Below are 15,261 nucleotides of genomic sequence, written 5' to 3'. Positions count from 1 at the left end.
ACCTCTAATGAAAGTATGCTTACAATGTTATTTCTTTGTTGCCTTGGTGATGTCATGAATTTACTTTTGTTTCTATAGCACTCAGGAAAGGAATTCTTACATAGAAAAAAATAGATATATATATGTATTTCTATAATGCTGCGGACCTCGGATACAGACTGCTGTGTAGGAAAGAACATAACATTGTTTTGCTGAGATTTGTGTAAGTCTTTATCAGCTGCTCCTGAGTTTTACGATTTGAAATTTTCCCTTGAGTTTTAACACCCAAGCTCATCCTCTCCACCCCAAATAAGCCAAATTGCGCACTCCCTTGTCTTGATAATTTCCTCTCTTAAAACACTTTTACAACACTACTGTTTATTTTAAAGCCCTAGAAAAACAGGGCAGAGGAGAGAGGGGAGACAGACAAAGGCAGAAAGGAACGGTTCTAAAGGTTGAAGTAGTTGTCATCATCCTCGATGCATGCTCCAGGGTGCACACCAATTTACTGGAATTAAGAGTGTGTTAGCAAATCGTTGTTCACTCTAGACTGCTTCAGGAGTCACTACAACAGCATCCTTCCCTTATTTTGTTTTCTTACTCTTGGCAGCAAGGAGAGAACAATGAGCAAGAGCACACTCGAAAAACCCAGCAACATCTGTAGGTATCTTATGTCCTTGAGCCTTTTCAGATTGAACAAAATGCAAAAATTATGATGTTCAGTCTCTTTGTAACAGGTAAAAGATCAATGGCAATGGTTTTCTTTTTGGTCGATCAGCTCTCTTCAAAATATTGACCACATGTCATTAACAAGTCTGCAGTCCCTGGTTAAAGAGACAAGGTTTTGCTTATTTACCTGCTTTCAAAAAGCCCCAAAGACACCACACATACACAAAATATATTTTTTTAACTTACAACAAGATTCTCTCTTTCTTGTCAGCTCATACATAAGGCTGGAAGGGGAAAAGATAAGACCACACGGACAGCATTACTATCAGTGTAGAGATTGCCATCTGTTCTACATCTCTCCTTTAGTAGCTGCATGTTTTCCAGCCATTTAGTTTTCTTTGGCTGAGACTGTACTTGACTGAAAGCCAGCATGCAGAAACTCATTTTAGGTAGAACACAGCAATTAAAGCAGCAAAGCAATCAAAGGTAAGCACAGAAGGAAGACCATCCTTTTGGCATTGAGTTTATAACCACCCCATAAAAGGAGGTTGGGGAATCAATTGTGCATCTCCTGTTTACTATAGCCAGGCAGCAACAAGTGAGAAAATGGTATTTTTGCCCATTTGGGATGAAGATTTTGTGTTTCTCAGTCTTTAGCCATTCCCAGCATGGACTTCTGTGAAAAGCTGCACATAGGGTTTTCAAGGCCACATACGACATATCTTCTCATATCACAAATTGCTCCCTTTCCTGTTTGTAAATTGCCAACTGAGATGAATTCCCAGACCCTTGACAAAAGCAATAAATCATCTTTAAACATATTTCAACCTGCAGTCTACCAAACCCTGAGGGTTTTCTTTTTGCAGACCTTCAGGGCATATTGCAAAGCCAACAGATACTTTTCATCAGGGAGAGTTTTTGTTTCAGGGGAAAGAATAGCATTCAGTTCTATGAATAGAGTAATTAGTACTTTCAACCATATGATATTTACTTTATTCCACTATTAATATTTTTCCTTAGTGATACTGTGATGGATGAATTGCATAAACTGAAAGAATAAATATGATGCTTCACAGCTAGTTTTCAATGCTCTTAGAGACAAAATAACATTTTCTGTCCCCCATTACTTTTACTTGGGTTTCACTATTACATTTCTTTTCATTGATTCAGCATTATAATAATACACTGGAAATAATTTTTTTAATGACTTTGCATTTATAATCTAGAAGGATTGTTCACGGAGAAATAAAACTAGACGAAATACTGAAGTTAAAATAGAGCCACATACAGAAACCGGAAACATAGAAGGAACTGTTATGCAGTGAGAAACAATATGAACATATGGTTAACTAATGGGAAAATGAGCAGAGACCTAGTACTTGTGAACACTGGGGTGGGGGGAAGGCATGATTAACAAAGAAGCATCAAATGAATTTATTCCTTAACTGTATCTTTTCTATCCTGCTAGCTGATAAAGGCCATTAGGCAGCTGTCCGTAAATGACATCAGGGTCAGCACAAGCTAATTAATTAACATATATTTAATTCTAATTAGATTTTTTAGGAAAAAAAAAACTGTTTTTTTCCTCTGTTTCTTTTTCCTCTTTTCTATATGCACACACTTCTCTACAAATATAAAATCCTACAGTTGAAGAAAACAGGTGAAAATTTAAGACGTTCAGCCACAGTTAGCACATTGAGCCTTGTAATTGGAACAATCAAAACATGGCAGTTTGCTTTCCCAGGGAATTATGCAAGTCACACTTCATTCACTGTGCAATAAACTTGAGATTGATGAGCTTGCCATGACAGTATATAAGCTTTAGAGGTTCCAGTCTGTACCTCTGCTGCTGACAACTCATCTGAGAGCATACCGCTGTGTATTATTTAATGCAACAAAATAGGAATAGAAGGAGCAGAAGAGGAGACTATCAGTAGGATTAAAGAAAAAGGCAAGAATTTCCCATCTCCAAAATACCTTTTGCAAAGGCTGTTAGGTAACTGCTGAAAATTCCTATTTTATTTATTAATGAAAATGTACAAGACAACAGTCATTAACCAAATTCAGTACACAAAATAATTGAAGAATATCACAGAACCATAATTGTGTTAATTCTTTTTTCATCCATGGAGGAATCTCAAAGTGCAGACTTTTTGTTGAGGACATCACATCTGTTGTCTGTTATTTTAATGGCTTTAATTAAATCTTTGCACCAACATGCAGATGACAAGTGAAAAGCAATCACAAAAATAGCAGATGCTTGTAAAATAGCAATACTTCTGATCAGACTTCCGATCCAGTGCATGATTAAGGAAATACAAATGCTTAGCGGGGACTGCACTGCTATTCAAAGTACTACATAATCAATGAAAGTCAGAGGACAGCTTAGAAAATGCAAATACTTTGAATAGAAGTATTTGTGAATGCTCTTACAGGTGTGTTCAAAAGTTGTCAGAGCATCCCAATTATTTTCTATGTGTTCCTATTACCTAGCAATCTAGGTAGTAATTTTTTTAATGTAGCAATCAGAATAGTAATAATCATAGTAACCTTTGATTCTATCATCAGGAAAAAAAAATTCAATTAAGTTATTTTTATATAATTTTACTACCTGAGAATTTTCACCAATCTGAAGTAATCCCAAAAGGCACAGAATGAAAGAAAACTGTAAAGGTGTGACTAAATGCGTAGTAGGCATCACTGTTTTCTCCTCTTTACACCAGTTTAGTTTTGCTTAACAGTTGGTAAAATGTGGTACCATTTAATAATGCACAAGAGGAGAAAAAAAAATAGGCTGAATCAAGTTTACATTGGATAGCAGTTTTATGATGATTACAGGTCAATAGCTTATGGCAAACAATAATACATCTCCTTAGCGACAGACCTGCTAACCCTCATCACTAGGTGGGTATTCATTTGATATAAACATAATTTCCAGCCTTGCAAGACAGAGTTTAAATTATTAAAAGTATTATCTTTTACCCTGAGGAGAATGCAGTTTAAAGAAAATTAGGCAAACATTCAGAGTGAGGAAGGAAAGTGGTACAATACAGACTGTAGAAGAAGACTGTAGATGACTCCAAACTCCAGGTTTGGTTGTTTTTTGCTGTTTTAAACCAGTTCCATATGCAAATAGCGTAAATTACTAGATGGCACGTAGAGTGGGATGCTAGGACAGCCTACAGAGATACTTGTAGAAAGGTCCAAGTACAGCCCATCACAAGCCATAACACCATGCTGTATTTTTTAGAGTCACCTTCACAGACCCCAACTCAGGCCTTATTAGAAAACCACACAGCCTCTACAAAACATCATTAATCACTGCTTTACCTCATTTCATAACCCCTTATAGCTTCTTTTTCTTCTTTCCTAAAACAACCCCTTCCAGAGACAGAGAAGCTGCCATTTTGAAAGATGGAAACACAGAAAGAAGGAAAAGAAAATAGACAGCCTAATTTGCTCTATCAAGAGAAGATCATTAAATAAGAGTATCTGAACTGGGATGATTGCTTTATTTTGAACACTGCCTTGCAAAACCCCTGAGACCTGAGCGTTTACTGTCTAGATTGTGCTGTTGAGCTGAGCTCGTTTCTCATGAGGAGACTAACAACAGCTGAAAATTGTTTCAAGAAGGAAATTTTAAAAAGAACCAAGAAAACTTCCAGTACTTTATTTCCTGAAGCAAAGCAACCACAGGAAAGGCCAGAAGCAGATGCTTGTAGATAAAAGATCATTTGATTAATTATTTTTTTCTCACTGTCCATGTGTAAATTCTTCCCCTTCCATCCTATTTCATTTGCTCTTATGTTACCACTCAGAAACTATTGTTACTAAGCAATATCTAGGTCTCAGCATGTGTCATGTAATGTAGATATAGAGCCCTGCTGGGAAATCAATGATATGCAATGTTCTGCCCCAGAAAGAGAAGGAAGTTGGCTATTAAGTGACATTATTTATAAAGCACATGCAGTGAAATGAATGTAGACAACAAGAGTATGACAGTCTTTGTTTAAGTTTCAAGCTTCATATGTAGAAAACTCAATTATTTATTTACCTAACAGAAATATTGGGCAGTATTGCTTCTATGTATTTTCAACAGCTCACTTCCATTTTGAAGACTGTTTTCTCAAGACTCTGTACTTCAAAATAAATCAGAAAAAAACACAGCATATATGCTGAAAGAATATCTCATCTCATACAAAATTTGACGTTTCTCTCAATTCTTTAGCTAAAAATACTGAATATGCTAGTTTATTTTTAAAAATCATGTTATAACCAGCTGTAACTTGTGTTTATTTTCCTTGTAAGAGCAAAGTACCTAAGTGTCAGTTTGATATTCCTGCATTGGCCTTCTTCAGGTGAGCCCTAATACATTTTCTTTATACTTTTCCTTTTTCTTTTAGGAATCACTGAAAGGGCAGTGGGCAGCAACAACTTTCGTCAGTTCTATGAAGAGACAAAAGAGAAGAGAACGGGAAAATTTCTAGTTATTCTGCATATTTAAATATTAAAAATACAGAAATAAACATGAAAATAACAGAAATATAGAAGGACGAACTACACCACATGGGACAAACATCTCTTGGGGTCTCACTTGGTCTTTTGGGGTTGTTATTTAAAATGCATCTCCAAAGTATCTGCTGCAAACAACCCAGAAGTTTCATCAAAATATCTTAGATACATATTTTTTTTTTCCTATCTTGAAAATCAAAACATTAACATTAACCCAGTCTCAGCTCTGAAAGAAGAGACCATCACTTCGTGGCAGTTGTACCACCTCGTCGCACAGGCTTTACTAAAGGTAATGCTGCTCGTCTCTTTCTGTTAACTGTGTTCTCAAACTATATTCAAGATGTATCAAAAAACTTATTCTCTGAAACATGGCGAACAGCCTTTTTCTTTTAGACTGAAAATGGGAGAACAATACTGTAAACTGCTTTAAAGTCCACAAGTAGACCGATTTAGCTCTACAGAAGTATTACTGAGGACATTATTATTAATTCAGTATGGATATAATACATAGATTTCAGAAACAAGTTCACTATATATAATCATTACAGAAATTGACTGAAAAGCAAAACTTCCCCAGAACTAGGACATTTTCTTCCTTTTTTTGAATTTTTTTTTTTTTTTTGGTCTGAATCGTGTCAATTCAAAAGGGGTGGGAGGAAAATGGACAAACCAGATTTTCACAAATCCTACAGTGCTAAGGGAAACAGGAAAGCACCTGAAGATCTAATTATCACTTTCCGAGATGTTACAAGGTTTTCCATCTTCAAGCTACCAGAAGCAACATCCCAGGGGCTTCAGACCACACAGTATTGTTCATAGGCTGTCATGAGGATAGTTTGCCATGTTCTGTCTCAGGTAGCTTTATAATAATAATAATAAGCCTTACCTTGCTATGTAAGGTAACCAGACTTCATTTACTGTGAACTAAGTTATACTCAGTCACTGAGTTGAAGAAAACTAGCATTTCATAGAAAAGTTACATTTGTTATTAACTCTTTTCAGGACATTATTATTTGATATTTTTTTTTCTGAATAAAGGAATTACATATTCATTTAAAGAAAGCTCATCATAAGTTAAGGGCTTCCTGATGCATATTCACAGCATCCTGTTATTTCTAGACTAGCATGCAAATGTGTGCAAACATGCATGTATGTACAAGTACAAGATGAGATATATTACATGTGTTACAAGGAAATAAAGTGTGCAGCACAGATTAAAAAAAGCTCATTTTTCACATATAATTACAATTCTTTCTGAAGCCACTGCCAAAGGAACAGAATATAAATTGTAAAACTCCAGTAACACGAGAGCAGTGTATGAGTTCAGGGATAGTTTTAATTCTGAAATTTACTGCTCTTGTCAGCCTACTCAGAAACTTAAATAGTACTCAACTGTTTCACACATTCTGTTTCAAATTCTTCATATCTCCTGTTACTCCTGGTGGCCAAAGAACAGTAATCCTTGCTGTGGAATTATCTGCTTTTTCCATAACAACTTGCAGGAAAATATTTCCACGTTCTACAAAAATCTCTAGCAAACTATTCTTCCACCAGTTATATTTGTTCCCCTAGAAACACCTTCCATGTAACTGCTTCTTACCAGTCTTTAGTACCCAAGCAGTTACATCATATGTTGATATTTGCGTATTTTTATTAAAACTGTTTAATATTTATATTGCAAGCATGCCAAGGACCTCATCCATCATGCTGTTGTTCTATCCATTGCAGACACTCTGACAGACACAGATATTGTCCATTAACAACCTGCAATTTAAAATGACAATTAAAAGATGATAGGTAGATAAGGAATGTACGATTGAATTACACAATTTTGCATTTTCTCCATATATACTGTGCATCTGTCACATGCTTATTCCCCTCATGGGCCCTTCACTCTATCAGTGTGAGCCTGCTCCCTGGCATCATGTCAAAATTTGGTCTGAAAGAAGGGTTCAAAGGAGATCATGAACTGAAGTGCCTGAAAGATCACTTTCGTATTTAAAGAACAGAAAAAAGTGTGGAAACACTGAGTAATGGATTAGAAAGATAAAATAGTAAATAAGAAGTGAAAAAATAGGAAGAGACCATGTTGTTCAAATCTCTAACAGTACTGTGCATTATTTATAATATCCAACACCTTCATGCTTATCCTCTACTCCTCCCCTGACCACCAGCCTTCTACATTACAAAGTGCAATATCTAAAGTCTTGATCTTTATAGTCTTTTTCAGTCTAATTAATTTGCTCCATGTCCTCAAGCATTTCAGTTACCAATCTATTGCTTTCTTCTCTAATATATTCCTCTGTACTACATTCAAGTATGTGCTCTTTGAAGCAAGTATACTCTATTACAGAACAGCAGTAGAATCCTCAGGTTCACTTACTTTTATTTTCATCCATGTAGTAAATGATTACAAAGGTAAGAGAAAGTTCTCTCAAACAGCAAAAGCAAGAGGGCTGGAGCTGTTTTCAGAGAACAAGAACTGGTTTTGGCCAAACAGTAGGTAGTAACACACAACTGTAGTTGTTATTCTGATAAGAATGGCTGATGCCCCTCAGCCCATCCCACAGAACAGGGCCTGAACAATCTACTGTGCCTCCCAGAGACAGCCTGATTTCCAGCACTGGATGGAAATATTCAGAATTATAAAAGTAATCTGTATTGCTATGAACATACAGCATCACGTGTAGATGATTATCCTTGGGGAGAGAAAGAACTGGGATGGCAGTGACACAAATGTGCAAGAACTCCAGAAAACAGTTTGCTTGTGTAGCTGAGCTGTCAAATTCTCAGTCAGACCCACTCAAACCATCAAGAGATATTTTCTGTTGATACAGTTTAAACTAAATAAATGTTACTAGCCCACAGATTATTTTTTAAATCTGCATAACCATGGATGACATTTGAGTTATAGGTTAGACTTGTTACGTCAGTTAACATATAGGTGGGAGTGTTTTCTTGTTCCAAACTTTGTAGTTTTAAGATGCAAACTTCTAACTATTGCCCAAGCCTGAGATAAGGAAGTATGAAGACTTGCTTCAAAAAGATTGGAACTTACTTAAGAAGGTAGGCAGGAACGGAACCAGGAGATGAGTCACAAAAAGAGAGAGAATGATGACAAGATTGTGTGTATTAGTGTCAGAAATATCGCAGGCAGAAGGAAGAAAAGCATGCAGAACAGATTTTAGATCTGATGAGAATGGGATGGCTGGAAACATTAGTCGGAACATCCATGAAAGACTAGAGAGGGTGGAAGACAGAAAGGAAGAAATCCAGAATGAGTGGGAGGAGAGAAACAACACATTTGCAATTGCTTTTTCAGGAGTACACTAGCATCTTCCTGCTACAGAACCTTTTCTTTGTCTCCAAATGCCAATCCCATAGTCAAAATGAATTAATATGTACCCATGTCATTGCAGTAAATGCATACAAAACTACTCAACTTCATCAACAGTGCATATTGAAGGAATTAATTTGTTTGGAGTCAAATCCAACCACTCTCTCAGACTGCACTCTCACCATGGATATAAATTACTAACCTCTGTAAAAGGAATGTTAGAAAACATACAGGAAGGGTTAAAGTTGCTTCAGGTATTACTCATTCTCTCTTCAGGCATTTTCTGTGCATCTACTGCAGCTCTGCTTAAGGGAACCTGCTGCTTATAATGCCTCTATTCTGCCACTCGCCCACAGTAACTGACATTAACAGAAAGAGGCAGCACTCAATAGGCTTCAATTTGCCCTTTAGCAATGTCCCACCTTTGCTTTTTCTATCCTTTGCTTCTTTTGCAAACACAGTATTATGGATGGAGGGGTGGAAGAAGGCAAAGAATACCTAATGTCTTTGCTTACCAGTAATAAAGAATGGTCAGTCCAAGCAATCTCTTTCTAAATATTCTTTTATCAGTTAACAAATAGACCTAACTTTTTGGCAATGAGAGAAAAATCAATTTATTTCAAAGTAATACAAATTTACCATGAAAAAATGCTTCTGGAACACTCAAGCTTCTCCCATTTCTGTTGATGAATTGGTTACTTAGAACTATGTCCTAAAGCACGATTGCTCCCTGACAGAACTGCGCTGTGACAAGAAAAGGCCTGGGAATGAATTTATTTGCAGTTTCTTCACACGCCATGGAGAGCTACATCATTCTGCTCTTTGCTGTGGAGTGTCTTACCCTGTTGCTGAATAGCTCTTCTGTTTGGTGAGCAGAGGAGCAACCAGAGGACACTGCCTCTCCCTGATCGTTTGCTTACATGGAGAGTGGCAGAGAAAGAGCCCCTTGGTTTTGTCATCTCTGTGAGTCATCATCTAAGCAGAAATGAGCATAGGAGTAAAGGAAGTTTTTAACTTCCTCTTCACTCCCCCGCACCCTAGCAAGGGTTACGACAATCTAGCCCTAACTCCTTTGGATGAAAACATCTCAGTGAGTCAGTTGTTTGCAAATAGCTCTCCGCCTTCCTTTGCATTTCATCTCTGTGGGTGCTCCATGTCTGCTTTGCATTCGGATGAGATTTTTCCTCAGCGTCTGCACACAGCTAAGCTCGCAGCTGCTTTGCTGCAGTTTCTCTGAGCATCCTCCTTTGAGGTCCAGCATCGTTTGATCCCAACTTTGCTTTTAAAGTTTTGATCACAGGATGCGACAGCCATTTTGTCTCCTACTGGTGATCTGTAGTTTATCCAGAATTCAACCAACAGCTGTTGAAAATACACCTTTTATGAGACATATGTTTATGAATTCAAAACTGTCTCAGACTTCTAGGTTTTTACAGATATTCTGAAGTTAGAAGGCTGACCAAGCATTGTTGAATGTGGTACACAGCAGCTTTTGTTCTTTATAATAACATAAATGCTCCATAAATGCTCTAATTTTATTTTTTGCTCCCTCCAACCCCCTTCCCCTCCCCCCCCCCCCCCTTCTTTTTCTTTTTGGTTAAAGCTGTTGAAATACTGTAGGTTAAGCAGGCCCAGTTGCTAAACATATCTTCTTGGTTGGTTCATTTTCTTGCAATATAGCGACTTTCTGATTTCACCAGAATTGACTCACTTCTGACACAATGTTCCAAGATGAACACCCACAGAGTGTAACATTCAGACTTTATTCTTTCCTCCACATACACTGCTACTCTCATCACTTGAAAGTAGACGTTTTCATCCTTTGGCTGACCTGGTATGCCTCCACTATACCCCCTTAGAAATCTAGCTATTATAATACACTACTGAAAAAATATTATTACTGAATGGTCCGTAAAGCTATGTAAATTTAACTGAAGATAGGCTCCAAGCTTGATTTTTAAAATACTAATAAATAATGCATTTCATTATCTTTTTTGATAAAGAAAAAAATTACGCTGAAATTCATAAAGCTATCTGGATCCACCTACACTGTAGAAACATATTGGGTTGTCCATCCAGTTATGAAAATAATATGAAGCCCTTTCAAAACACAGGGAATTAAGTTTAACACTTTATTACAAACATACTACGAAAAAAAAAAAGTCTCCTTCCATAGTTGATCAGCACTAAATAAAATCCCTAACCTCAACTAGAAGTAACTTTGTAAGTAAAAAGAGAATCAAAATAGAGGGAGTGGGGGGAAAGAACAATGTTTAGCTGCATTTTCAGAATTACCAGATGGTAAGTCATGGAAGTTAAAGTGATAAAACAGCTAGGATATTCTGAGTAGTTCAAGACATTGAAAAATATAAATTTCAGAAAAAGAGGAATTTATTTATTGCATAACAATTTAAAGAAACAAAAAGCTACCTGAAGAAATTGGCTAGTAGTGAATAGACAAATACCATACATATATTGGAAAGGATGTAAATGCAGACATTCTCACTGAATACTGTGAGCAAGAGTAAGAGAGCTGACTACTGTATAAACCTTTATTACAAAACACAGTTAAATGCAATTTCATAGGCTACTAACAGAAGAATGATTAGGAATACTGTGCAAACCAGCCAGGCAGAGGGTGGCACACTAGCAAGATTACACATATTGTACTCTCTTAGGACATGAAGTACAAGCAATGGAATAAAAATCTATTAGAGAAAATTTTAAAATAAATACTAACAATGTATTTTCAATGACTAGAGTGCTTGCAAAGATTTTTTATTTATACAGCATCATAGCTCCAAGTTACAGCAGCACTCAACAATATTATAACTTTTTTTTTTTCTGTCAGAAAACCTGGTAATGTTAACAATGTCTTTTCTCTCTGCAGTTTGTATTACTCTGCACTGCTAAACTAAGCTTCAGCTGGTTCATGACACACAAAGTTAGTTCTACATTTAATGAAAATCAAAATGGTTACACGCATCTGCAGGTTCATTTTCCGTATTAGACAAATTATGTTCCTTGATATCTGAAACTACTGAACCAAAACGTTGATTGCCGTGCTTCCTAGAAACAAAATCTTCTTTGAAAGCCATGCAACAACATCCCAAGAAACAAAAGCTATAGTCCTTTTCTCTTTTCAAGATTATTCAGCTCACTGAAGAATTTCTTCCTTAATTCACTAGAAAGTCTTTGATGAAATGACTGGTCTGACAAACCACGGATAACTTTAACAATGCAAATGCAAATTGACAGATAAGTAGGAATTCAGAAGATGTGATATCACCATCATATGATATTAAGTCTTGGGCTGTACTCAACAAGTATAACAAGACACTTTCCTAAAGTCACTTTGTTCTAAGAGTAACACTATCCCCCTACTACCAGCAGTGAAGGAATTATTTAAACAGCACATTACCAATGGCTTAAAATAATTCCTTAGGAATAACATATTTTGCAATTTAAATTTAAAACAAAAGAGAGGAAGTATCTTATATGCCTGGTTTAAAGAAAAACTTCAAGGTGGTTATTCAAATTTACATTCAGACAGCAAGATGTACTAGGATTTAACACTAAAATAAATTTTGTGGGTTAAAAAAAAACTCAGGTTATGTTTTGATATATTTATTGATGTTTTAGAAGTAAATCTCACAAAATCTATATTTGGATGTTTGTACTAAAATATTAACATCAATTAACAGGTATTTGCTCAGAATTCATTCATTTAACTTATACTGAAATAATGCTGGTCTTTCCTCAGAATGTGACCAAATCTCATTAGCCTAACTAACATGAAAATGTTAAGCTTTGTAGTATTTAAAATTTTTTTTTGGACAGCTGCACACTTACCTAATTCCTCAGCAGATCAAACAACAGCATTAACGAAGCTTTGTTAAGCACTCTGAGTATCTGCCTTCAGTTTATTGAAACATATGATGCTATTTATTTGATCCACGCATCAAACAGTGGCACCGTTTAACATAGTTCTGTCACTTTCTTCCATGGCTATACTTAAATACACTGATGGCATATAGACCAAAGCTACAGGAAAGAAAAAGTTATCTGCACAGATTTTTCTTTTTTTTAAGAAATTCTTAAGTATAAGCCAAAAAGAACAATGGCTCTCAGCAAAAAGAGGGTAAAGCTGATACAGACTGCAGGATTCAGGAAGCTCCACACCAGACCTGATTGGAGATGTCTGCACTGACTTTCCACAGCCGAGAGAAAAGGGACACAGTTGAGCAATTCTGCATAAAGTTAACTAAGCTCACCCTCTTAGTCCAAGAACCAACCCCACTGGATGAAGAAGCAGAGGCAGCAAAGGGGAGAATGATGCAGACATACTAAGGCATTAGCAGCAACAAAGCAGAGGCAGCAGTCCCAGTGTCATTACCGGGCAAGATGGAAGAGGCTCAAAACAGAATTGAAAAGCTCAGTCCAGTGTGATCTGGAATATTTCTCAAGAGCACTTCCTTTACATACAAGCTGGGAATGCCTCAGGAAACAAAGAACTGTATCTGTAGCCTCCGTCCTTGTAGATGCAGCATCTGACATGCACTAACTTTTCTTTCCTATTGACATTTGTCAGAGCACTTAAATAAAATGTCCTTGACTACTAGGAGAAGGGGCATATTCAACAGCTTAAGCATAGCAATAGCATGTTAGAAAGGAACATTCAGTTCTTGTCTGTGCTTGTAAGGCAGAGTCATCAGTATATAGTATCACACATTAATGTTGTTCCACAAGCATCTGGAAGACAGTAAAGGCTACAGAAATATCCAAACCTATTTCGGCAGTACTCTTGAATATTGCGATAGATATACAAAGGACAAAATCACCACAAAGACCAGAGAACAAAAAAAAATTAAGCCTCATCCAAACCTAGGCATATATTGTTAGCGTATCGCCTCATTGTTCCCCTGGAGCACAGACAACATTTCTACAATGCATTATCAAATCAAGTGCATTCCTTGATACCAAAATCGATGCAGGGGCATATACTTATGACTGAATATGTTACATGTACTCAGTAAGCAGTACGTAAGCTTATATTTCAATGCATGCTCAAGAAAAATCTCACCTTTAATGACTTGGTGCAAAATGCGCTCACAAAAATGAACGTCTCAGTTCCGAAAAAATCACTCAAAACCATGCTATTATTGAATAATCTTTTATCTGTGTGTGTGTATCACATATACATATTCACTTAGGATACAGACACAAGAACAAGGTAAGACTAACAAAGATCTTATCACAGTTGCTATCCTGCTCAGAAGGGGGCATTTGAAAGGCTAACTTAAGTGGTATGGATGAATACCGCTATAAATATAGTGATAATAAATAAAATTAACTGATAACAAAAATAGAAGCAAGGAAAATAAAATCACCTACTTACACTTTTACTCCTCCCATGTAGAGTATAAGTATTCTTGTTCATGGTGACTCTGACTGAATCAGAAGTGTTCTGCAAGTTTCAGAGGAGATGTTTTCTCTCTTGGATATTCCAAAACCAGCTGTTATACTGAAAGCAAATTAATTTATCCAGTTAGCATCAAGGTCTTTTCAAGTTGTACAACATCCAGGCAAAAGCTGTTGCTTCACAGTACATGTAAGTTGCAAACAGTCCTAAGATCCAACAGAGCAGATGTTTTATATGCCACTAAACACAAGATGTACAGTTACACTGAACCATTCAATAAGCATATCCATGAACAGTGCGTGTTTTCCAGTCAATAACAAATGCAGGCCAAACCCAGAAAATTACAGAAGATTACACGCTTCTGAGGAAGGGCCTTTTGACACAGATAATTAACTAGATATTGGCAATATTGTTTGTAATAATGAAATAAGCCTTATTAGATATTTTTAGCCAGTCACTCAATCTGAGGGGAATCTGTTAACTTTCAGATTATTTAGACCAGCAGACACATGCTAATGTGGAAGAAGGTCAGCTAGAGTACTTTTCAAATCCAGGTGCCTAAGGATGCTTAAACCCCCAGCTGGGTACTTCCATATAGGTGACAGAGTTTGACAAATTGGCCTTTGTACTACAATAATAACTAAGCATAAGCCTTAGCAACTGGTAATGACATGGCACAGCAGCTTTGAAAAGCGGCATTCATCAGCCCCTGGGTAAGTGCACAGCAGTCAGCACGGAAGAGTAGAGTTAAAGGGAAATTCATATGCTCTACGATGAGGCAGTTGAAAGCTTTATATTCTCATTTAGGCCAGGTATATCTCTGCACACATTTTTTCCCTCCTCTGTCAGCCAAAGATGAGATAAAGTGTCATTTCTGACCAACAGAGCTGTTCTAGCAAAATCTCCTAATGTAGACTCAATCGTACCAGCAAAATGACAGGTATGGCTTATTTTCCTCATGGGCAGGCACATCACTGATACGACTCATACGGCTAGAAGTAATATTTTGCTAGGTTAGACTTCACCCACACCAGCACAGTGTTGCTGGCATAACTTGCTGTTTTAAAATGACCAAGTTTTTGAGACTCTCTGAAACCCACTTCCTCAACAACAACAGAAAATTAACTCTTCAGTGCAGTACGATACCAAAAGCCAAACACATGCATGCAGATACACACACATACAGGTGTAATTTCCCTCCCCAACAGGAGAACATGCAACAGATCTAAAAGTCTGGCATTCCTTCCTAAAAAACCCACTCATTGCAGCACATGATCAAGTCTCCAGCATACTACTTCATCTTTTGCTTTCTTTTCTAAAGTGTCAGTTCCTTCAAATAAAT

The 15,261-nt window shown here is 36.7% G+C and overlaps 1 protein-coding gene across 2 annotated transcripts in view; it reads right to left on the bottom strand.

The window, feature by feature from the left end:
* Positions 1–15,261, bottom strand: part of PDE4D (phosphodiesterase 4D) — a 636,407-nt gene that overhangs the window by 532,298 nt on the left and 88,848 nt on the right. For both annotated transcript variants that reach the window (XM_083816167.1, XM_083816168.1), the window contains exon 2: positions 13,896–14,021. In XM_083816167.1, coding sequence (XP_083672293.1) covers positions 13,896–13,937 — 42 coding nt within the window. In that variant the 5' untranslated portion in view covers positions 13,938–14,021. The remainder of the gene's footprint in view (positions 1–13,895; positions 14,022–15,261) is intronic.

This window comes from Anser anser, assembly GCF_964211835.1.
Source record: "Anser anser genome assembly, chromosome: Z".
Lineage (NCBI taxonomy): Eukaryota > Metazoa > Chordata > Aves > Anseriformes > Anatidae > Anser > Anser anser.
The sequence above is the reverse complement of the archived record's forward strand: the minus strand, read 5'-3'. Positions and strand labels throughout refer to the sequence as shown.